The 25598-nt window shown below is 39.0% G+C and overlaps 1 protein-coding gene and 1 pseudogene across 2 annotated transcripts; one reads left to right on the forward strand and one right to left on the reverse strand.

Annotated features, from left to right (window-relative positions):
* Positions 1-292: 292 nt before the first annotated feature.
* On the forward strand, positions 293-25304 carry LOC116545904 (zinc finger protein 85-like). 2 transcript variants are annotated; one of them, XM_032272323.1, is made up of 3 exons: positions 293-1204; positions 5832-5927; positions 23629-25304. In XM_032272323.1, the coding sequence occupies exons 1-3, from the start codon at positions 1093-1095 to the stop codon at positions 25092-25094; spliced, it is 1674 nt and encodes a 557-aa protein (XP_032128214.1). In that variant the 5' UTR covers positions 293-1092; the 3' UTR covers positions 25095-25304. The 2 variants fall into 2 exon arrangements, with proteins under 2 accessions (XP_032128214.1, XP_032128215.1); XM_032272324.1 differs by having other exon boundaries at positions 5853-5927.
* Positions 1856-5047, reverse strand: LOC116545905 (annotated as a pseudogene).
* Positions 25305-25598: the final 294 nt, after the last annotated feature.

The following is a 25598-nucleotide window of genomic DNA, read 5'->3' on the forward strand; positions in this document are numbered from 1 at the left end:
TGTATGATGTAAATATAGCAGTAAAAAAGTGTACATATTTGGGTGGGGTGCAGTGGCTCACGCCTGTAATCCCAGCACTTGGAGAGGATGAGGCAGGCACATCACCTGAGTTCGGGAGTTCAAGACCAGCCTGACCAACATGGAGAAACCCCGTCACTACAAAAAATTACCTGGGCATGGTGGCATGTACCTGTAATCCTAGCTACTCCAGAGGCTGAGCAGAATTGCTTGAACCCAGGATGCAGAGGTTGTAGTGGGCCAAGATCACACCATTGCACTCCAGCCTGAGCGACAATAGAGAAATTTGTCTCAAAAAACAAACAAACAAAAGTACGTATTTGCGTTCATGCTCATAACATATATTCACTGATGTAGGTCTTAGGTCACTTTCTTTTCTCATAGAGAATATATTAGATAATATTTCCGTGTTTAAAAATATTTAATTAGATAATTTTAGTTACTCCTGTAAGTTATAACCAGTTCTCTTTAGTGTCGCATTTCACCTTGAGTCAAATTGAAAATTCTGCCCATGGTTGTTACAGAATATCCAAGAGACCGGAGAGACTAATGGGTGAAACGATTTTATTGAGGTGGCCACCGGCTCAGAGGATTAGCATTCTAAGTGCGAGCCCTGGGAGAAGAGAATGGGGTACTTTTATACATCCAGGATTACATAGCAGCTAACAGGTTTACAGAAGTGAGAACAAAGAACAATTAATTTGCAACATGTCTTATGATATGTGTTACATTTAAAAAATAGCTTTTTGAGAAATGCATTGTACATTCTTTGGGTGTTATCTTGCCCTTTGACCTTGCAGCTGGTTAGCAAGAGAAACGGGAGTCCTGAGATACCCGGGAACTTTGCTGAGAATGTGGGGAGAATAGATAAGATAGGTTTTACAGGGATTTAATTTTAAGTAGAGCTGGGGGTTAGGTTTTATATTAAACGGCACACAACACACCAAAATTTACTTTATTATGTAGCAACTATAAATAATAAGGTTTTGTTTTACTATTCTTGATATTATTTAATTCCCTTCTTCATGATCACTTGGTAAATGTGTGTATGTTTTTCAGGGACCATTGACATTTATGGATGTAGCCATAGAATTCTCTCTGGAGGAGTGGCAGTGCCTGGACACAGCACAGAAGAATTTATATAGAACTGTGATGTTAGAGAACTACAGAAACCTGGTCTTCCTGGGTAAGGATAACTTCAAAACACAATTCCTAATATGTCCTAAAGGTTTCATTTCTCTTCATTGTAGAATGTTTTCTGGCAATCTATGCTTTACGTAAATAAGTGTCAGATCCCTGTTTTTAGGAAAATTTGGGATTTGTTCATGTAGATTTTTGTTTCATTAATCTACTAATTTTTCTGAAAACTTGCCAGCTTTATCAATATGAAACAGTCACGTCTTTCCTTATAATTATATTTTAACATAGATATAGTGGGAATAAAATAATGGAAAGAAAACCCTGCTCATTTCCCCAATGTACACTACAACAGCAAAATTATTTTTATTCGTGATTTGTACTACTGCAGGGTGGCAAGCAGGGGTGAAGTTATTGGGGGGAAAGGGGTGGTGGGAACAAATGCCAGAACCAAAACACAGACGTGTGAACAATACCTACTCTAAAAGCAAAACAACAAATAAAGGAGAGAAGGAGAGGAGAGGAAAAAAGAGAAGAGAAAGAAAGGGGATGGGAAGGGAGGAGAGAAGAGAGGCTCTCAAATAGTGCTACAGGTCTTAGACCTTTTAGAATCTTTAAAAGAAAAAATTATTGCTATCAACATGCCACATATCATTTTTCTTTCTCCAGTTTTTTACATTAATATCCTCTGCTTATTTGAAAAAAAAAAAACAAAACTAAAACTAAAATAACTCAACATCTCAAATGATCTATAAATTCACCAGGAAACACTCTGTCACTTAAGTTCTCATAGATAATAAAACACTGATAACGATCTGGGACAATGAAACTTCCGACCAGTGTTTGCGGTTGATTGTTTATCAGCTGCTCCTCTATAACACTAACATTTCTCTTTCACGAATATAACCTGGTCTCACTACATCAGAGCTCGCCAAGGTTCATGTCCCTCACTCCGCTTCTGCTAGTCCCAAATGTTTTTCTCCTTTAAATGAAAAAAAAAAAAAAAAAAAAAAAAAAAAAACCTAATTTTAAATTCTGAAAATTCACTGGTTATTATATTATTTGCCATGGGAGGGAGGTATGTGTGAGGTGAGAGAGGATTAATGAAAAACAAAAAAAACACACCTAAATAGCAACATACACAGAAATTTATTTCCAAAATGAATGGGAAAAAGGAGAGAAGAGGAAGGTAGTAGCACTAACCAAAGTCATAAAGCCAGGTTGGAACAAGAACAAATTACTGTGGTTCCTAGAGCCGAACTGAAGAGAAGACAGGCAGAAGGGAAGACAAGATTGGAAGAATTCTGTAGTCAATGGGAATCTTTTTCTATCTCAATGATTTAGTTATAAATATAGATTATTAGTCTTCTCTCTATACATGTAACAAATGCCAAACTTACTACCACAAAATTACTAAAACTGACTTTTTCACATTTGTTAAAAAAGGTAAAAATCACATAATTTTCTTCCCTTCCTTCAGGTCAAGTTCTGAACTAAAATATTACACGTAACAACAGCTAGTCCTAACTTTTAAACAAAGTGAAATCATATAGAGCTCCTTTGCCAGCATAAGGAGCTACATAATTTCTGTTACACTTGCCTAGGCATGAGAAACTTAACAGCAACTCAAAAGGTGGAAGTTAAGGAAAGGAAAGCTATGAAGCAGAGAAAGACTATCAGATGAAACAAATACTCTGAAAAACTCAAATCTGCCATTCAAGTATTGAAAATACCCCAGAGGGGACAATTAATGGGATCTATTACAACAAAGTCAGCAAAGTAAAATGCAAATCTCACTCATGATAAATGGTCTTGATAGGCTGTTTGCTGAAAGACCTAAGGCTGGTGATTCAGTCCACAATTCCTTTTGGACCCTCAAGAAGGGGTTCATTTGAAAGTCATAATTTCCTTTTTGCAATTTTCTCTTTGTTGTCTTCAGAGAATAGTCATTTCCTTCTTTCTTTTATTTATTTTTTTTATTTTTTATTTTTTCTAACACGGGGTTTCACCATGTTGGTCAGGGTGGTCTTGAACTCCTGACCTCAGGTGATCTGTCCACCTTGGCCCCCAAAGTGCTTGGATTACAGGTGTGAGCTACCACGCCCGGCCTCATTTCCTTCTTTCATCCAGGTTATACAGACCGTTTCCTTAAACCCCAAAAAGGGTAATAATTTTCATATACTAAAAGGCTTCTTTTAGAAAATGGGAAAAAGAATATGAGGCCACAGCAGTGATGTTAACAGTTACTCTTCATTGCTTCTTTAGCTGCCATGATCAGTGATGTCAAGCTAGATAGTGGTTTGGCCAGTTTCAGGAAAGGATGCTGTAATAATTCTTTGGCTGAACCCCTTTTTTTCCACATCCATTTCCAAACATCGATTTAAGAAATCCTGGAATATTGGGGAAAGTTTCCGTGGATTCTAAAGTTCTGGGATTCCATTAATTGCTATTAGGTAAAAGATCCTCAAGGGATTTTCACTAAGGTATGGAGGCTCTCCTTCTACCATCTCAATAGCCATGATACCCAGAGACCATATGTCAGCTTTACGGCCGTAAGCTTTCTGTGTATCCATCTCTGGTTCCATCCAGTATAGTGTTCTGACCATGGTATTGCCTTTGCTTTGCTCTGGGGTGATCTGGGCACAGAAACCAAAGTCAGTAAGCTTAACTGATCCTTCCATTCCCAAAAGTACATTGTCACTTTTGATGTCTCTGTGGATCACTTGATTAGCATGTAAAATAGATCACTCTCTGCATACAGCAGCAATCTGTGCTTCCTCCATGCAGGTTTCTGTTACAACATCACTAAGTGATCCACCAGCAAGGTACTCCCATTACCACAAACAGTTTACCTCCTACTAGGTAATTGTCCAAGAAGTTAAATATGTTGGGATTTTTTAATTCTTTCATCACCAGAATCTCGTTAATGATCAATTCCTTCTTTGGCTGTTTCTGTAAATCTGTTTGATAGCAACCTCTTGTCCCAGTGAGTCAGTAGCAGTGAAAACTGTACCAGAAGCCCCTTGTCCAATTTTTTCATATCTTGTATATTGTTTCTTACGGTCACCTATGCTCACAGTAGTTCTTAATTTTTCCATAATCTCTTCATCTGTCATCTTAGTCTTCTTTTCCTGTTTGCCTGGAGACTTGGCACCGCCATCAACATTTGAATCACCAACTGGTGCAGAAACGGTCAGTTACAGACCGTGTGTAAATGGATTTTGTATGATCTGGTCCTGGGGCAGTAACAGGAGGAGCAGTCTCTTCATCGTCATCGTCTTCCCCTGTCACTACTGCTGATGTTTCTGATCCCTTGGCATTCGGGGTGGTGCTGCAGAAGGGAAGTCATCTTTCTCAGGAAGAGTGAAGCTCAGATATTTCTGCTTCACTGTGTTGAAGTCGTAGAACTGTAAGACACCCAGCACAGCCTGAGGATTCTTTTGCTCTAGTTTGGTGATATTGGAAGTTTGTAGTAATCGAGCCCACTGTTCTGGCATGCCAGTGAATTCTCCGGTAACAGCATCAAGGCCAACATGGATAATGTGTTCAAAATCAGATGGAGGAGAAATTTCTGGCCATTCCTTTTCTTTCTTTTTACTTCCTGTCTCTGTGCCTGAGAATATGGAGATGATTTTATTCCTGGGCTTTTTCTCCTCTGGAACAGAGGGCAAAGATTTCAAACTATGATTGGCTGACAAACGGTCTTTGCCTCCAGTGCTAAAAATGGTACTGCTCATTCGCACCGGAGGTGCTGGAGGCTCGTTTTCCATTTCTCCTTTATCAGACATGATTCAGAATTGTGAAATGGCCCTAGGCGAGCCAAGGTCCCCACCCCAGCCAGGCACCTTGGTTGGAGCTTGGCGGGAACGCTGCGGAGCCGTCCCGGGCCAGCACCAGGCACAAGGAGGGGAGAGGAGGGAAGGGGAAGCTGGGTGGGAAGAGACATCCGCTGGAGCAGCTGCTGCTACTGTTAGGCCCAGCTGAGGGGAGCCCTGTGACCACCAGGGAGGGGAAGGGAGGGAGCCTTCAACAAGGGGAAGCGAAACCTCATGTAGATGTTTTATCTTGACCTGAACTTTCCACATTTCTGAGCTGATCTGTGTCCTTCACTCTAGATTAAAGGTAGTTCCAGAAATTTAGTGGCATAAAACATAGTTGCCCACACCTTAATTTTTGATTCAGTAGTACCAGGTAGTAAAATTAAGAATCTACACATTAAAAATATTTCAGTCCAGGTGTGGTGGCTCACACCTATAATCCCAACACTTTGGGAGGTTGAGTTAGGCAGATCGCCTGAGGTTGGGAGTTTGAGACCAGCCTGACCAACATGGAGAAACCCCGTCTCTACTAAAAATACAAAATTGCCTGGGTGTGATGGCACATGCCTGTAATTTCAGTTAGTTGGGAGCTGATGCAGGAGAATAGCTTGAATCCAGGAGATGGAAGTTGTGATGAGCTGAGATCACGCCATTGCACTCCAGCCTGGGCAACAAGAGCAAAACTTTGTCTCAAAAAAAATTAAAATGTCTAAATATTTAGAAATTTCTGTTATAAATTAGTATTCTAAGATTAATTTGCCAGGATATTCTATTACATCTTCTTTACTGAGAAAATTACTAGGTCAATAACTGGAGAATATGAGCAAGATTCATGTTATTTATTTATTAAAAAAACAGGTGTTTCTGTATCTAATTTAGACCTGATCACGTGTCTGGAGAAAGGAAAAGAACCCTGGAATATGAAGAGATATAAGATGGGAGCCAAACCTCAAGGTAAGTAAGAGTGAATACAACACATGACACAGATAAGACGTCCTATGGTGAAAGATAAAGTCGGTCCTTAAAATGTGGCTTGTGAAGCTGTGTTCCAAAGAAAATAGTTTCTGGACAGCCGGGTTGTTTTTGTTTTTGTTTTTGTTTCTTCAACATAGGAACATCTTCTCTCTTATGCTTTATTATTATTATTGTTGTTTTTGAACAGAGTCTTACTCTGTCACCCAGGCTGGAGTGCAATGGCACAGTCTCAGCTGCAACTTCTGCTTCCTGGTTTCAAGCAATTCTCCTGCCTCAGCCTCCCAAGTAGCTGGAATTACAGGCACCTGCCACCATGCCCAGCTAATTTTTTGTTTTTAGTAGAGACAGGATTTCACCATGTTAGCCAGGCTGGTCTCAAACTCCTCACCTCAGGTAACCTACCCGCCTCAGCCTCCCAAAGTGCTGGGATTATAAGGGTGAGCCATGTCTTATGCTTCTAAATTCTTTAATGATTATACTTTCCCTTTGGTGATCTTCCTTGAAGCTTACAGTAACAGCCAAAGTCCTCCTCATGGCGTGTAAGAGACTGCACAATCTGACTCCTTTTCCATTGTTTTTCGGAACACACAAATATCTGCATATTTTGAGAAACTCAAATGTTTGTAAGTTCTCTTGTTGCATCATGTCTGAAATGTGTGTGAGTAGTGGTTTCTGTTCCATTGGTTTTTAAATTTTTCCGCACATTGCATCTTGTTTTTTATTACCAGAGTCTTGAAATATAGTTTGAAATTATAAAGTATGATGGCCCTCTCCTTTTTTTTTTTTTTTTTTGAGACAGAGTTACTCTGTCACCCAGGCTGGAGTGCAGTGGTGCGATCTCAGCTCACTGCAACCTCCGCCTCCTGGGTTTAAGCAGTTCTCCTGCCTCAGCCTCCTGAGTAGGTGAGATTACAGGCATGCACTACTATGCCCAGCTAATTTTTGTAAAAACTAACATATATTGCTGGGCTCAGTGGCTCATGCCTATAATTCCAGCTATTTGGGAGGCTGAGGCAGGAGAATCTCTTGAACCTGGGAGACGGAGGTTGCAGTGAGCTGAGATCTTGTCATGGCACTCCAGCTGGGCAACAAAGAGTGAAACTTTCTCCCAAAAAAAAAAAAAAAAAAAAAACCCATATATTTAAAACATAAAATATTAATTTTAGTTTATTTTACATGCTTATTTATTTAAAGATTCTCAATAGAATCTTCTATTTATAATTATACTGCATTTTGTCTGAAATTTTCCTGTATGCAGTACATGCCAATGATTCAAAATACCTCCCTTCCATGAGTACACAATTATAGTCAAATATTGTAGTTATCTAGACAAATTCTTTTTCTTTTTTTTCTTTTTTTGAGACAGAGTCTGCTGTGTCCCAGCCTGGAGCACAGTGGTGCAATCTCGGCTCACTGCAACCTCTGCCTTCCAGGTTCAATCAATTCTCCTGCCTTAGCCTCCCAGTAGCTGAGATTACAGGTGTGTACCACCATGCCTGGCTAATTTTTTTGTTTTTTTTTTGGAGACGGAGTTTCGCTCTTGTTACCCAGGCTGGAGTGCAATGGCGCGATCTCGGCTCTCCGCACTGCCTCCTGGGTTCAAGCAATTCTCCTGCCTCAGCCTCCTGAGTAGCTGGGATTACAGGCCCGCACCACCATGCCCAGCTAATGTTTTGTAGTTTTTTAGTAGAGACGGGGTTTCACCATGTTGACCAGGATGGTCTCGATCTCTTGACCTCGTGATCCACCCGCCTTGGCCTCCCAAAGTGCTGGGATTACAAGCGTGAGCCACCGCGCCCCGCCTAATTTTTTGTATTTTAGTAGGAATGGGGTTTCACCATATTAGCCAGGCTGGTCTCAAACTCCTGACCTCAGGTGATCCACCTGCCTTGGCCTCCCAAAGTGTTGGGATTACAGGCCTGAGCCACCACGACTGGCTGACAAATCCTTTTTTAGTGGTGCATCAATGTTGCGTGCCAGATTTTATGAGTAAAAATTTCTTATTATTTTTATGCAGTTCCATGTTAATGTGTTTTTTCAGTGTAGTTTCTTAACATCAGTCTATTGTATTTTTTGATTTTAGTTATGTATTATAGACAATTTGCAATTCTGTATACTTTAAGGTCAATGTGAGGTTCAATTGAGAGATAAATTAGCCATATGTTTATCACGATCAAATTATATATGTGTATGTATTTATCTATAAATATGATCCCAATTTTGGTTACGGCTTATCTTGCATATATTCTTTCTTAGCTGATTTACAATGGTTGTTTTATCTTGTCTAAGTGAATAGTAATAGAAATAGTCTTATTTTCACCATGTGTTTAATGATAAATATGTATTTCCCTTGAGAGAAACACTTTTATGATTCGAAGGTCATTTTTGAAAAGATTTATAATTCTGTATTTTTTTCACTTTTTCCTTTAGAAAAATTGTTGTAAAAACACATAATATGAAATTTACCATCTTAAATTTATTTAAGTGTATATTTCAGGGTCAGACATAGTGGTGGCTCACATCTGTAATCCTAGGATTTTGGAAGTTTAAGACAGGAGGATTGGCCAGGCGCGGTGGCTCACACCTGTAATGCCAGCACTTTGGGAGGCCGAGGTGGGTGGATCACCTGAGGTCAGGAGTTCAAGACTAGCCTGACCAACATAGTGAAACCCCATCTCTACTAAAAATACAAAAAATTAGCTGGGTGTGGTGGCGGGCACCTGTAATCCCAGCTACTAAGGAGGCTGAGGCAGAAGAAATCACTTGAACCCAGGAGGCGGAGGTTGGTTATGGTGAGCTGAGATTGTGCCATTGCACGCCATCCTGGGCAACAAGAGCGAGACTCCATTCCCCCCAAAAAAAGACAGGAGGATCACTTGAGCCCAAAAGTTTGACACCAGCCTGGGAAACATATCGTGGTTCCCTCTCTACAAAAATTTTTTTAAATAGCCAGGCATGGTGATGTGCACCTTGTGATCCCAACTACTTGGGAGATTGAGTGGGGAGGATTATTTGAGTCTGAGAGTTTGAGGCTGAAGTGGACCATAATTGTTCTACTACACTCCAGGTTGGGTGACAGAGTGAGACTCTATCTCAAAAAGAATCTGTACATTTCAGATATGTTACGTATATTCACATTAGGCCAGGCGCGGTGGCTCATGCCTGTAATCCCAGCACTTTGGGAGGCCGAGGCAGGCAGATCATGAAGTCAAGAGATCGAGACCATCCTGGCCAACATGGTGAAACCCCGTCTCTACTAAAAATACAAAAGTTAGCTGGGTGTGGTAGTGCGCGCCTGTCGTCTCAGCAACATCTTGTGAAACTAAAAGTTGATACCTGTCAATACCCATTAAGTTACAAAAACCTATTTTACCATCTCTGCAGCGCTTGACCAACACCTTTCCATTTTCTGTTTTTATGAGTGTGACCACTTGAGATATGTCATAAGTGGAATCATATACTATTATTTTGTTACTGGCTTATTTCAGGTGATATATTATTCTAAAAGTTTACTTTAAAATGTGACAATTTTTTCTTTTTAAAATTTTTAAAATTTTATTTTATTTGTTTACTTTTTTGAGATGGAGTTTCACCCTTGTTGCCCAAGCTGGAGTGCAGTGGCGCGATCTTGGCTCACTGCAACCTCCACCTCCTGGGTTCAAGTGATTCTGCTGCCTGAACCTCCCACGAAGCTGAGATTACAGGTGCCCACCACTGCACCCGGCTAATTTTTTTTATTTATAGTAGAGACAGGATTTCACCATCTTGGCCGGGCTGGTCTTGAACAGGAGTCCTAGTGATCTGCCCGCCTCGGCCTCCCAAAGTGCTGGGATTACAGGTTTGAACCACCATGACTGTCAAAAATTTTCTTTTTTAAGACCGAATAATATTCCATTGTGTGTATATGTTACATTTTTTGATGTGTTTATAAATCAAGGGACATCTGGGTTGCTTCAGCCTTTTGGTTTGGCTTTTGTGAATACTGGTATAATAAACATGAATGTTTAAATTTTATTTTCATTGTATCATCAATAGATTTGGTGTTTTTAAAAATTTAGGCTGGACGCTGTGGCTCATCCCTGTAATTCTAGCACTTTGGGACGCCAAGGTGGGCAGATCACCTGAGGTCAGGCTGGCCAACGTGGTGAAACCCCGTCTCTACTAAAAATACAAAAATTAGCCCAATACAGAGGTGGGCACCTGTGAGTCCAGCTACTCAGGAGGTTCAGGGAGGAGAATTACTTGACCCTGGGAGGCAGAGGTTGCAGTGAGCTGAGACCGTGGCATTGCCTACCACAGCCTGGGGGACAAGAGCAAAGCTCTGTCTCAATAAAAAAAGTACCCATTCTAATGAGTGTGAGGCAGTTTTGTTTCTTATTGTTATTTTTATGTGTTTCTCTACAAAATATTAATTTCGCATTTCCTTTCAAGTGCTTTTTCTCATTTGTATATCTTTTGTTTTGTGTTGTTTTTGTTTTATTTTTTGTTTTTTGAGATGGAGTCTTGCTCTGTTGCTCAGACTGGAGTGTAGTGGCACAATCTCAACTCACGGCAATTTCCACTTCCTGGATTCAAGTGATTCTCCTGCCTCAGACACTCAAGTAGCTGGGAGCACAGGTGCACACCACCATGCCTGGCTAATTTTTGTATTTTTTGGTAGAGACAATGTTTTACCATATTGCTCAGGCTGGTCTCGAACTCCTGACATCATGATCCGCCTACCTTGGACTCCTGAAGTGCTGGCACTACAAGTGTGAGCCACCGTACCTGGCCTTGTGTATCTCTTTTGATAAAAATTTATATATATATTTTTTTGCAAATCAAGTTATTCAACTTTATTGTTAAGTTTTAAAAGTTGTTTATATATTCTGAATATTAACTCCTACCACAAGCGATTTGCAAATATTTTCACCTATTTCCTAGGAGGCATTGTTTATTGATTTTTTTTTTTTTTTTTTTTTGATGTGCAGAAATTTTAAAGTACAGTGCAGTTACATTTTTCTGGCTTTTTTGTTGTTGTTGTTCATACATTTAATGTCGTTCTAAGAAAACTTTGCCAAGGCCAATATCATATCTTCTTTGTATATTTCTTCTAAAAGATTTATCTTTTATGTCTTAAATATTTTATTTAAAATATTTTTTGTATATGGTTCAAGGGAATATTCCAACTTTATTTTATCATTATAGATATCCAGTTTTCAATATTATTTTTTATTTGTATATATATTATTGCGTTTTAGGTTTTGGGGTACATGTGAAGAACATGCAAGATTGTTGCATAAGTACATACATGGCAGTGTGGCTTGCTGCCTTCCTCCCCATCACCTATATCTGGCATTTCTCCCCATGTTATACCTACCCAACTCCCCACCTCCCACTGTCCCTCCCCTAGTTCCCTATCACAGACCTCAGTGTGTGATGCTCCCTGCCCTGTGTCCATGTGTTCTCATTGTTCAACACCCACCTGTGAGTGAGAACATGCAGTGTTTGATTTTCTGTTCTTGTGTCAGTTTGCTGAGAATGATGGTTTCCAGGTTCATCCATGTCCCTACAAAGGACACGAACTCATCATTCTTTATGGCTTGCATAGTGTTCCATGGTGTATATCTGCCACATTTTCCCTGTCCAGTCTGTCATCGATGGGCATTTGGGTTGGTTCCAAGTCTTTGCTATTGTAAACAGTGCTGCAATGAACATTCGTGTGCATGTGTCCTTGTAATAAAACGATTTATATTCCCCTGGATATATACCCAGTAATGGGATTGCTGGGTCAAATGGAATTTCTATTTCTAGGTCCTTGAGGAATTGCCACACTGTCTTCCACAATGGTTGAACTAACTTACACTCTCACCAACGGTGTAAAAGTGTTCCTATTTCTCCACATCCTCTCCAGCATATGTTGTCTCCAGATTTTTTAATGATTGCCATTCTAACTGGCGTGAGATGGTGTCTCAGTGTAATTTTGATTTGCATTTCTCTACTGACCAGTGATGATGAGTATTTTTTCATACGTATTGGTCTCATATATGTCTTCTTTTGTAAAGTGTCTCTTCATATCCTTTGCCCACTTTTGAATGGGCTTGTTTGTTTTTTTCTTGTAAATCTGTTTTAGTTCTTTGTAGATTTTGGATATTAGCCCTTTGTCAGATGGGTAGATTGCAAAAATTTTTTCCCATTCTGTTGCTTGCCGATTCACTCTAATGATCATTTTTTTTGCTATGCAGAAGCTCTGGAGTTTAATAGGTCCCATTTGTCTATTTTGGCTTTTGTTGCCAATACTTTTGGTGTGTTAGTCATGAAGTCCTTGACTATGCCTATGTCCTGAATGGTTTTGCCTAGATTTTCTTCTAGGGTTTTATGGTGTTAGGTCTTATGTTTAAGTCTTTAATCTGTCTGGAGTTAATTTTAGTGTAAGCTGTCAGGAAGGGGTCCAGTTTCTGCTTTCTGCACATGGCTAGACAGTTTTCCCAACACCATTTATTAAGCAAGGAATCCTTTCCCCATTGCTTGTTTTTGTAAGGTTTGTCAAAGATCAGATGGTTATAGATGAGTGGCGTTGCCTCTGAGGCCTCTATTCTGTTCCATTGGTCTGTATTTCTGTTTTGGTACCAGTACCATGCTGTTGTGATTACTGTAGCCTTGTAGTATAGTTTGAAGTCAGGTAGTGTGATGCCTCTAGCTTTGTTCTTTTTGCTTAGAATTGACTTGGCTATGCTGGCTCTCTTTTGGTTCCATATGAAGTTTAAGGTGGGTTTTTCAAGTTCTGTGAAGGTCATTGGTAGCTTGATGGGGATAGCGTTCAATCTATAAATTACTTTGGGCAGTATGGACATTTTCACGATACTGATTCTTCCTAACCATGAGAATGGAATGTTTCTCCATCTGTTTGTGTCCTCTCTTATTTCATTGAGCAGTGGTTTGTAGTTCTCCTTGAAGAGGTCCTTTACATTCCTTGTTAGTTGTATTCCCAAATATTTTATTCTCTTTGTAGCAATTGTGAATGGCAGTGCATTCTTGATTTGGCTCTCTTTAAGTCTGTTATTGGTGTGTGGTGTATAGGAATGCTTGTGATTTTTGCACATTGATTTTGTATCCTGAGACTTTGCTGAAGTTGCTTCTCAGTTTCAGGAGACTTTGGGCTGAGACGATGTGGTCTTCTAAATATACAATCATGTTGTCTGCAAATAGAGACAATTTGACTTCCTCCTTTCCTAACTGAATACCCTTTATTTCTTTTTCTTGCCTAATTGCTCTGGCTAGAACTTCCAATACTATATTGAATAGGAGTGGTGAGAGAGGGCATCCTTGTCTAGTGCCAGATTTCAAAGGGAATGCTTCCAGTTTTTGCCCTTTCAGTATGATATTGGCTGTGAGTAATATTATTTTTTGATGAGATTATCTTTTTCTCCATTGTTTGCTCATGTGAAAGATCACTTGGTCATATATAGAAGGGTTCATTTCTGTGTTCTCCATTCTGTTCTTGCATCCATTTATCTTTGTGGCAGTACCACATTGTTTTTGTTATTGTAGGTTTTAATATGTTTTAAAATCAGGAAGTATAATGCCTCTTTGTTCCTATTCAAGGGTATTTGTCCATAGTTTATTACCAAATTTAAAAATTTTAAGTTATATTTCTATTAAAAACTGTGCATTGGGATTGTTACAGAGATCATATTGAATTTGTTTACCACTGTAGGTCATATTAACATCTTTGAAAAATTAAATTTTTTGACCCTTGAGCAAGAATATGTTGAATAATTTCTTTTCTTTCCTTTTTTTTTTTTTTTTTGAGACAGCGTTTTTGCTCTTGTTGCCCAGGCTGGAGTGCAATGGCTGGATCTTGGCTCACTGCAACCTCCGCCTGCCTGCCTCACCTTCACAAAGTGCTGGGATTACAGGCGTGAGCCACTGTGCCTGTCCTGAGTGTCCTTTATTTTCATATATATTTGTATTTGCCAGTTTTGGTTTTGCTGTTAATTTCTAGTTTCATCCAGTTTTGGTGAAAAAGCATATACTGTCTACTTGTGGTCTTCTTTATTTGGTGTTTTCATTTTAAGACAGGATCTTGTCCGTGCGCTGTGGCTCATGCCTGTAATCCCAGCACTTTGGGCGGCCGAGATGGGCAGATCACCGGAGGTCAGGAGTTCAAGACCAGCCTGACCAACATGGTGAAACCCTGTCTCTGTAAAAAAAAAAAAAAATTTTTTTTGTGAAAAGAAAAAGAAAGACAAGATCCTACTCTGTCAACAAGGCTGTTGTGCAGTAGCATGATCTTGGCTCACTGCAACCTCAATCTGCTATACTCAAGTGATCCTTCCACCTCAGCCTCTTGAGCTGGAACCATAGACATACACTATAATTCCTGGTTTGTTTTATTATTAGTAGGGTCAGGCGTTCACTGTGTTGCCCATGCTGATCTCAGACTCGGCCAAGTGATCCTTCCACCTTAGCCTCTCAAACTGCTGGGATTATAGTCATGAGCCACTGCATCCAGCTGATATTCCTAAATTTAATAAGATTTGGTATGTGTCCTAACAGTATACAGCAGGTGAAAATAAGAATATGTGTATTATATTGCTTTTTCATTTTTTGAGACAGTCTTGCTCTGTCACCCCAGCTAAAGTACAGTGGTGCAGTGTTGGCTCACTGCAACTTCTGCCTTCTGGGTTCAAAGCATTCTGCTGCCTCAGTCTCCAGAATAGCTGGGACTACAGGCATGTGCCACCATGCCCGGCTAATTTTTGTATTTTTAGTAGAAACAAGGTTTCACCATATTGTCCAGGCTGGTCTTGAACTCCTGACCTTGTGATCTGCCTGCCTTGGCCTCCCAAAGTGTTGGGATTACAGGCATGAGCCACTGCACCTGGCCTTATCTTGCTTTTGACTGGAAAGTTTTGTACATGCCTGCTAAGCCTAGTTGTTCTGTGATATGGTTTGGATGTGCACCTCATGCTGTAACGTAATCCTCAATGTTGGATGTGGAACCTTGTGGCAGATGTTGAGGTCATTAGGGGCAAATTCCTCATGAATGGCTTGACACCATCCTCTTGGCAATCAAAAAGGTTATACTCTACTCAAATGAGAGCAGGTGTATCAAGAGAACCTGGCTCCTTCACCTCACAGTTACTCTCTCTTACTTACCATGTGATTAGTCCAGTTACTTTTTGCCTTCCACCATGATTTTAAGTCCTGAAAACCTCACGGGAGGCAGATGCTGGCATACACTTCCCACTTGTTGTATAGTCTTCAGAATGGTGAGCCAAACCTTTTTTTTATTTGAGATGGAGTCTCACTCTGTTGCCCAGGCTGGAGTGCCATGGCACTTTCTTGGCTTGCTGCAGCATCTGCCTTCCAGGTTCAAGTGATTCTCCTGCCTCAGCCTCCCAAGTAGCTGGGATAACATGCGTGCACCACGCATGACACTTGGGTAATTTTTGTATTTCTAGTAGAGACAGGGTTTCACTATATTGGCCAGGCTGGTCTTGAGCTCCTGACCTTGTGATCCGCCTGCCTCGGCCTCCCAAAATGCTGGGATTACAGGCGTGAGCCACCACGCCTGACCCTTTTATCTTTATAAGTTATCTACTCTCAGGTATTCCCGTATATGCAGAATAATTAATACAGTCTATATTGTTGTCTAAGTTTTTTGTTTTTTTATTTATTACTGCAAATGCGGTCTTGATATTATTATGTTGCTATATATTTCTTATTTCACTTTTGTCAGTATTTGCTTCATATATTTTTTGAGCCCTGGTGTGTGTGTGTGTGTGTATATATGTATATGAATATTGTGTGTGTATATGCACACACACACACACACAACATACAGATGGATATAATGTTATATCTGAGTGAGTTAGAGAAAGTGCCACACTCTGAGTTCTGATTGTGAGTCCTTTATTGCTGGTGACCAAGAGACAGCTAACACTCAAAATTCTCTTGGCCCCAAGGAAGGGTTTTTGATTTCCTTTTATATGTTGCTTAGGGTAAGGGAGCAAAGCGGAAGTTTACAGAAGCAGAATAAACAAGTTAGGGGAGGAAACTGGTAACCAGGGGAGGTGGAGGTTCTCATGATTGCTAATTACTAAGAGTATTTCCATATAATCAATCACGAAGCGGGTATTCACAATAGCAGGTAGATTTACCAAGCAAGACATGGTTACCTCGGTTACAGGTACTGAGAACAGCGTGACCCAAACCTCAACAGTTCAAGGCTCTGAGTACAGCGTGACTCAGTAATGCATCTGTCAGGGCTATGGCAGGGAGGGAGAAGCTAAGCTGGAGCTTGTCACGCTTATTTCTAAGATGGAGTCAGGTTAGTTCATTTCAATAATAGTTATAGATTCCTGGTAAATTGTGGAATTTACCAGGAATTTACCAACATAGAGAAATGCTATCTCTACTAAAAATACAAAATTAGCTGGGCATGGTAGCACATGCCTGTAATCCCAGCTACTTGGGAGGCTAAGGCAGGAGAATTGCTTGAACCCAAGAGGCGGAGGTAGCCGTGAGCCAAGATCCCATCATTGTACTCCAGCAGGGGCAACAAAAGGGCAACTCAGTCTCAAAAAAAGAAAAAAATGGAGATTACATAAAACATCTTAAAGCTAAAACAATATATTTTAATCTCATAACTTCAATTTAATACAAAAACCATACCTCTATATTTTTCAGTTATTAAAAATTGTAACTCTAAGGGTTTTATATACCATCCTTATGATAGTAAAGAATTTTTGCCTGGGTGTGGTGGCTCACGCCTGTGATCCTACCACTTTGGAAGGCCGAGGCAAGTGGATTATTTCAGGTCAGGAGTTGGAGACCAGCTGGCTAACATGGTGAAACTCTGTCTCTACTAAAAATACAAAAAAAAAAAATTAGCTGGGCATGGTGTTGCCTGCCCCAGCTACTTGGGAGGCTGAGGCAGGAGAATCTCTTGAGCCTGGAGGGGAAGGTTTTAGTGAGCTGAGATCATGCCACTGTACTCCAGTCTGGCAATAGAGTAAGACCCTGTCTCAAAAAAAAAAAAAAAAATTCTTTATGTGTCTGTATATTTGTATTGAACGGAGAGCTTTACAATTATATATGGCTTTATAATGCTATCCAGCATCATTTTAATATTCAACCTAATGGATTCATTTTAGCGTTTTTCTTTGTTTATATGCAGTCTCACTGTGTTGATCAGGCGGATCTTGAACTCCTGGTCTCAAGTGATCTGTCGTGGCCTCCTAAAATTGCAGGATTATATTCATGAGTCACTGAGGTTTTCTTTGTTTGTTTGTTTTTTGAGTAGAGACAGGGTTTCCTCACGTTGCTCAGGCTAGTCTTGAACTCCTGAGCTTAGGCAATTAGCCTGCCTCAGTCTCCCAAGTGCTGGGATTACAGGCGTGAGCCACTGTACCCAGCCAATATGGTATTTTTTGTAAGACTGTCGTAGTGGTGATAACAACCACACCTTTTATTTTGCACAGTCTTTATTTTCATCTTGTTTTTGAAGTAAAATAATTTTGAACCAAGTATTATTGGTTAAAAAATTTCTATTATATCAAAATTTGGAAAGTTCTCAGCTTTTATTTACCTTCAAGTGTCCTCATATTACTTTTGACCTATATTCTTCTAGGATCCCTTTCATGAATACATTGATCTACTTGATAATGCCAAATAAGTTTTGTATTCTGTGCAATTTTATATTTCTGTGTTATATATTCTAGGGCTTGCCACCTCATACCAGTTAATTGTGTTTTGATTAAAACTATTTAAGTATGTGTATGACAGTATTTAAGTCTGAACAATTTAAGACAGTGTTGAGTAAATCAAATATGAATCAGCCATAAGTCTATTGCCGATGTAATTATCTCTGTCTGTATAAATATTATTCCTGTATTTTTTTTATAATTTGTATATTTGCTGCGTAGGTTTCTTGTGAATGGTTGTTTAATTCTAAGTGAGTAGTCATATAAATCCTTCTAATTTTGACATTACAATTTCTTTGTGAATCTGTATTATTTTTGTGTGGGAGAAACAGTTTTGGATTTAACAATAATTTGAGAACTATGATAAATCTGTATCTCTTTTAGGTATTATTGTTTATTTTTACTTGTCCAAAACATATAACAAAATTTAGAATAAATATTGTTTTCTTTTTTCTTTGAGATGGAGTTGTGCTGTCTCATCCAGGCTAGTGTAGTGGTGTGATCTCGGCTCACTGCCTCCTGGGTTCAAACAATTCTTGGCCTCAGCCTCCCAAGTAGCTGGGATTACAGGTGGGCATAACCATGCCCAGCTAATTTTTTTGTATATGTTCTTTTTTAGTAGAGACTGGGTTTCACCATGTTGGCCAGGCTGATCTTGAACTCCTGACCTCAAGTGATCCACCTTCCTCAGCCCCCTAAAGTGCTGGGATTACAGACATGAGCTACTGCACCCTGCCCAAAATATTTAAAAATATTTAGTGTAGTCTTATTAATGATACTGACACTGTTATAAAACATATTGCTAAAATGTTTTCATCTTGCAAAGCTAAATCTCAATATACATTAAACAACCACCAGCTATTCCCATTTTGTGGCCCTTTTGAAACAACACTGTTTTCTGTTTCTGAATATAACTGTTTTGCATATCATACAATCGCTGTATTATTGTGACTGGCTCATTTAATTTTGCATAATGTCATAAAGATTTATCTTTATAGTTATATTTTTTGCTTTTTGCAAACTAAGTGATATTCCAGTATATTTATACGTCAAATTATATTTACTGAGTAATTTGGTGACAGAAATTTGCATTGCTTGTACCTACTAGCTTTCAGTGACACTGCTGCAATAATTATGGGTATGCAAGTCACTCTTTGTATGACCGAATATGTGAAAGTTTATACATGTTCTGCATTCTACTTTCTTAACTTTATATTCCTTTTTGTTGTTGGCTTACAGTATACTTAATTAACTCTGTATTCTTACAAAATTATTTTAGTTCTGTAGCTTTGCAATGTGTTTTGAAATAAGAAACTCGTACCTTCAGCAATTTTCTTTTTCTTTTTTTTTTAAAGACGGGGTTTCACCGTGTTGGTCAGGCTGGTCTTGAACTCCCGACCTCAGGTGATCCGCCTGCCTTGGCCTCCAAAGTGCTTGGATTACAGACGTGAGCCACCACACCTGGCCTACCTTCAGCAATTTTCTTGTTTTGAATATTGTTGGGTATTTTATTGTCTCTTGAGATTTCATATACTTTTGGAGTTGTTTCTATTTTTTTGAAAAATTTGAAAAACATTACGTTAACTCTGTAGATTACATTGAGCAATGTTAGTTATTTCAACCTTTGAACAATAGCATACTCAAAAGTGTGTCAATTTCTATGTATTTGTGAATTTTTCCATTTTTTTCTATTATTGTTTTATACTCTCATTGCATTTTGGTCATAGAAAGTAACCCATATAGTTTCAGTTTTAAAAAATTTATTGGGCCGGGTGCGGTGGCTCAAGCCTGTAATCCCAGCACTTTGGGAGGCCGAGGCGGGTGGATCACGAGGTCAAGAGATCAAGACCATCCTGGTCAACAAGGCGAAACCCCGTCTCTACTAAAACTACAAAAAATTAGCTGGGCATGGTGGCGCATGCCTGTAATCCCAGCTACTCGGGAGGCTGAGGCAGGAGAATTGCCTGAACCCAGGAGGCGGAGGTTGCGGTGAGCCGAGATCGCGCCATTGCACTCCAGCCTGGGTAACAAGAGCGAAACTCCGTCTCAAAAAAAAAAAAAAAAAAAAATTATTAAGACTTCTTTTTTGACCTAACAGGTGGTTCTTTCAAGGGGAGTGTTTTATGAGCTAATGAGAAGGGTGTGTATTCTGATGTTGAGCTCTCTTTACCTTTAATGTTGAGAAATAATTGTTTTATACTGCCTTCAAGTTTTGTTTCCTTACTAGTATTCTTTTTTTTTAAATTACTGAAAATGGGTTATTGAAATATTCTACTATAATTACATTACTCTCTGTGTGTTTCTGCAGTGCTGTCAATGTTTGCTTTATGTATTTGGAACCCTAATATGAGATACGCATACACATACAAATTTGTTGTAGGCTTCCAGTGACTGAATCCATTATTTTTTAATGTCCTTCTTTGTCTCTTTGGAGTTTTGACTTAAAGTACATTTTATTATAAATGACAGGTTTTGACTTAACTTGTATCTGTGTAATATTATTTTGACCTCTTCTTCTCTCATTTGGTTAATATTTACAAAAAAATTCTACTTTTATCTTGGCACTTTCAGTCTTTTTTTATTATTAGATCTCAACTGACTTATGGAAAGGCAAGCTTGATTGGAAAGTTAATTATATATAATATATGTCTATTATGTAATTTGTATATAAATTTTATTTATATAAATAATTTTCTGACAGAAACATGAATGTTATTTTATTAATTATTTTATTAGATTCTTGTATCTTTGTCTTTCATTTTCTCTCTGTCTTCCTTTTTTCACTTTATATTTTTTGCATTGATATGCTTTCAATTCTCTCATATTTTCTTTCATATATCTATACAGATATTTCCTTTATGGCACCTTTGAGATTACATACAAACTCTAAAAGTTAAAACAGTTTCTGTAATCCCAGCACTTTGGGAGGCCGAGGCGGGTGGATCACAAGGTCAAGAGATCGAGACCATCCTGGTCAACACGGTGAAACCCCGTCTCTACTAAAACTACAAAAAATCAGCTGGGCATGGTGGCGCGTGCCTGTAGTCCTGGCTACTCAGGAGACTGAGGCAGGAGAATTGCCTGAACCCAGGAGGCGGAGGTTGCGGTGAGCCGAGATCGCGCCATTGCACTCCAGCCTGGGTAACAAGAGCGAAACTCTGTCTAAAAAAAAAAAAAAAAAAGTTTTAATCTGGTAAAAAATTAACTTCATTTGCATACAAAAATTCTTCCTCATTACATCTGCTCTCAAGTTTGATATTCATGTTGTTAATTATATCTTATGTTAACACTCATTAACAGATGTTTATGATCACTTCTATGCTGTTATCTTTCAAATTTTAGAAAATGATTGGCCGGGCGCCATGGCTCACGCCTGTAATCCCAGCACTTTGGGAGGCCGAGGTGGGCGGATCACAAGGTCAAGAGATAGAGACCATGCTGGCCAACATGGTGAAACCCCATCTCTACTAAAAATACAAACAATAGGCCGGGCGCGGTGGCTCACGCCTGTAATCCCAGCACTTTGGGAGGCGGAGGCGGGTAGATCACGAGTTCAAGAGATCGAGACCATCCTGGTCAACATGGTGAAACCCCGTCTCTACTAAAAATACAAAAAATTAGCTGGGCATGGTGGTACGTGCCTGTAATCCCAGCGACTCAGGAGGCTGAGGCAGGAGAATTGCCTGAACCTAGGAGGCGGAGGTTGCGGTGAGCCGAGATCGCGCCATTGCACTCCAGCCTGGGTAACAAGAGCGAAACTCCGTCTCAAAAAAATAAATAAATAAAAATATTAGCCGGGCATGGTGGCACGTGCCAGTGGTCCCAGCTACTCGGGAGGCTGAGGCGGAAGAATCACTTGAACCCAGGAGGTAGAGGTTGCAGTGAGCCAAGATTGCGCCACTGCACTCCAGCCTGGCGACAGAAAGAGACTCCACCTCTTAAAAAAAAAGAAAATGATTAAAAATGTTTTCTGCCTCATTATGATAATGCTAAAGAATGCTATTATTGTGCATGTACATATCTTTCCCAGAAAATTATGTTTTTTTGGTATGGTTTTGTGTTGTTTTCTTACATTAACGTTATTTGCAGTGGAAGGAACTCCTTTCAGGATCTTTGAAATGTAGGATATATGCAGTGCCAATATTCTTTCTTAGGATTAGGTTATTTTGGAAGGTCTTTTATTTTGATGTGGTAGGCCAAGTTTGTTATTTGTGTTATTCTCACTGAACAGCTATTTTTTTTCAAGACTTTGACTATATCACCCAGTTCCATTCAGGTCTTCCAAATTTTCTTAAAAGTTCACTGTTTATCTCATAAGACTATTCTTGCAAATGACACATCATTTTATCTTACAGTTCCCAAGATTCTCTTCTTGTCTCTGACTTTTTATCTCTATAATTTGTGTTTTTTGATATTATTATTTTTGTTATTATTTTTCTGATTTTCAAGTTGTCTTTTTTTCTATTTCACTCATTGTGTAATATTATTTTAAATTTTTTTTTTTTTTTTTTTTTTTTTTTTTTGAGACGGAGTTTCGCTCTTGTTACCCAGGCTGGAGTGCAATGGCGCGATCTCGGCTCACCGCAACCTCCACCTCCTGGGTTCAGGCAATTCTCCTGCCTCAGCCTCCTGAGTAGCTGGGATTACAGGCATGCGCCACCATGCCCAGCTAATTTTTTGTATTTTTAGTAGAGACGGGGTTTCACTATGTTGACCAGGATGGTCTCGATCTCTTGACCTCATGATCCACCCGCCTCGGCCTCCCAAAGTGCTGGGATTACAGGTGTGAGCCACCGCGCCCGACCACATCTTCATATTTTTATGATTGCTTACCGGAAGTTTGATAATGTTTTTGATGGGCCATGTTGCCCTAATATTTTGTATATATTCTAATTTTTGAGATTTGGATATTGAAAACAAGCTACCTGTCACCGTCTTTATAATTTATGTAGCTTTGTGCTGGCACAGCCTGAAACCAATTGTCTTGCCTAGACATTTTGGAAGTCTCTCAAACATGTTCTTAGAATGTGTCTTGTCTAAAATTCTGTGTTTTTTTTTTTTTTTTAATAAAGAAATATGTTAAGGCCGGGCGCGGTGGCTCAAGCCTGTAATCCCAGCACTTTGGGAGGCCGAGGCGGGTGGATCACGAGGTCAAGAGATCGAGACCATCCTGGTTAACATGGTGAAACCCCGTCTCTACTAAAAAAATACAAAAAATTAGCTGGGCATGGTGGTGCGTGCCTGTAATCCCAGCTACTCAGGAGGCTGAGGCAGGAGGATTGCCTGAACCCAGGAGGCGGAGGTTGCGGTGAGCCGAGATCGCGCCATTGCACTCCAGTCTGGGTAACATGAGTGAAACTCCGTCTCAAAAAAAAAAAAAAAAAAAAAGAAAAAAAGAAATATGTTAGTGTTTCTTCTTAATAGTAATCACTCTCTACACCTGTTCCCTGTCTAAGGTGCTGCAGTCTCTCTGCTGCTGTTTAACACTTAACTTTGGTCTAAACAGACTCAAACTGTAATTCCAAATTATACCATTTCCTTTTGGCACTTTATGTCATGGGAGACGGATACAGACACCAGTGTCTGGAAAGGGCCCTAGAAACCAGAAAGAAAGATGTATGTGCCACTATTTTTTTGTCTTTTAAAAAAGAAACCAGGAATTTGCAATTTGCTTCTGAAAACATCATGTTATATTGGGGAGCAGAAAGAGCTGTGTTGGGTAAATTTAACAGACTTTTTTTTTTCTTCTCTGGAGCTCTTTGCATTATGCTCACCTGGGGCACTGCACACACTTTATATTTATAAATTTTTTTACAAATGTATTCTGGTCAGAATGTTTTATTACATTTATTTGTCTACATGGATTTAGGACCTGTGGTATATTGCTGTGCCATCTTACTTACATAGTTTGTATAGTATAGATTAGATTTGTAAAGTATATTCATCTGAATCTAGTAAATAAAATAATTTGTTATTTTTATTTCTTTCAGTTTTGAGTTATTTTCCCAAAGACCTTTGGCTGGAGCAAAACATAAAAAATTCCTTCCAACAAGAGATACTGACAAGATATGGAAAATGTGGACATGAGAATTCACAATTAAGTAAAGGTCGTAAACGTGTGGATCAGTGTAACGTACACAAAGGAAGTTATAATGGACTTGACCAATGTGTGACAACATCTCAGAGTAAAAAATTTCAATGTGATAAATATGTGGAAGTCTTTCATAAATTTTCAAATTCAAGTACACATAATATAAGACATACTGGAAAGAAACCTTTCAAATGTCAAGAATGTGACAAATCATTTTGTATGCTTTCACATCTAACTCAACATAAGATAACTCACACTGGAGAGAAACCATATAAGTGTGAAGAATGTGGCAAAGCTTTTACTCGATCTTCAACTCTTACTACACATAAGAGAGTTCATACTGGAGAGAAACCCTATAAATGCGAAGAATGTGGCAAAGCCTTTACTCGATCCTCAACTCTTGCTATGCATAAGAGAGTTCATACTGGAGAGAAACCCTACAAATGTGAAGAATGTGGCAAAGCCTTTAAACAGTATTCAAACCTTACTAGGCATAAAAAAATTCATAGTGAAGCAAAACCATTCAAGTACGAACAGTGTGGCAAAGCTTTCAAACTATCCTCCACCTTTACTATGCATAAAATAATTCATACTGGAGAGAAACCCTACAAATGCGAAGAATGTGGCAAAGCTTTTAACCGATCCTCCACCGTTACTGTACGTAAGATAATTCATACTGGAGAGAAACCATACAAGTGTGAAGAATGTGGCAAAACTTCTAACCGTTCTTCAGACCTTACTAAACATAAGATGGTTTATACTAGAGACCAATCCTACAAATTTGAAGAATGTGGCAAAACTTTTAACCAATTTGCAACTCTTACTACTCATAAAATCATTCATACTGGAGTGAAACCTTACAAGTGTGAAAAATGTGGCAAAGCTTTTAACCATTCCTCAACCCTTACTATCCATAAGAGAATTCATACTGGAGAGAAACCCTACAAATGTGAAGAATGTGGCAAAGCTTTTAACCGGTCCTTTGCACTTTCTAGACATAAGATAATTCACATTGGAGAGAAACGTTACAAATGTGAAGAATGTGGTAAGGCTTTTATACAGTCTTCAAGCCTTACTACACATAAAAGACTTCATAGTGAAGAGAAACCCTACGAATGTGAAGAATGTGGTAAATCTTTTAAACATTCCTCAAGCCTTACTAGTCATAAGAAAATTCATACTGAAGGGAAACCTTACAAATGTGAAGAATGTGGCAAAGCTTTTAACCGATCCTCAACCCTTACTGTGCATAAGAGAATTCATACTGGAGAGAAACCCTACAAATGTGAAAAATGTGGCAAAGCCTTTACCAATTCTTCACACCTTGCTAAACATAAGAAAGTTCATACTGGAGAGAAACCCTAAAATTTGAAATTTGAAAAATGTGGCATAGCTTTTAACCGGCCCTGAACTCTTACTAGACATAATTCATACTGGAGAGAAACCCTACAAATGTAAAGAATGTGGCAAAGCTTTTAACTGATCCTCAACTCTTACTATGCATATGATAATTCATACTGGAGAGAAACCCTACAAGTGTGAAAAATGTGGCAAAGCCTTTAATAAGTCCTCAAACCTTACTACACATTAGAAAATTCATGAGAGAAAATCTACAAATGTGAAAAATGTGGCAAAGTTTTTAACCATTCTTCAAACCTTACTGAACATAAGTTAAGCAGTTCTCGACTCTTACTCATAAGATAATTCATACTGGAGACAAACCCTACAAATGTAAAGAATATGGCAAAGCTTTTAACTGATCCTCAACGCTTACTATGCATATGATAATTCATACTGGAGAGAAACCCTACACATGTGAATAATGTGGCAAACCCTCTAATAAGTTCGCAAACCTTACTAAACATAAGA

Source organism: Sapajus apella, unplaced genomic scaffold (assembly GCF_009761245.1).
Source record: "Sapajus apella isolate SASKATOON/1434 unplaced genomic scaffold, GSC_monkey_1.0 scaffold443, whole genome shotgun sequence".
In the NCBI taxonomy this organism is placed as follows: Eukaryota; Metazoa; Chordata; class Mammalia; order Primates; family Cebidae; genus Sapajus; species Sapajus apella.

Excerpts from the sequence above, each read along its gene's own strand:
- LOC116545904 (XM_032272323.1), top strand. The coding sequence starts at position 1,093 with ATGGATGTAGCCATAGAATTCTCTCTGGAGGAGTGGCAGTGCCTGGAC. Across the intron at positions 1,205-5,831 it reads CAGAAACCTGGTCTTCCTGG|GTGTTTCTGTATCTAATTTA; the intron begins GTAAGGATAACT and ends TTAAAAAAACAG. Across the intron at positions 5,928-23,628 it reads GATGGGAGCCAAACCTCAAG|TTTTGAGTTATTTTCCCAAA; the intron begins GTAAGTAAGAGT and ends TATTTCTTTCAG.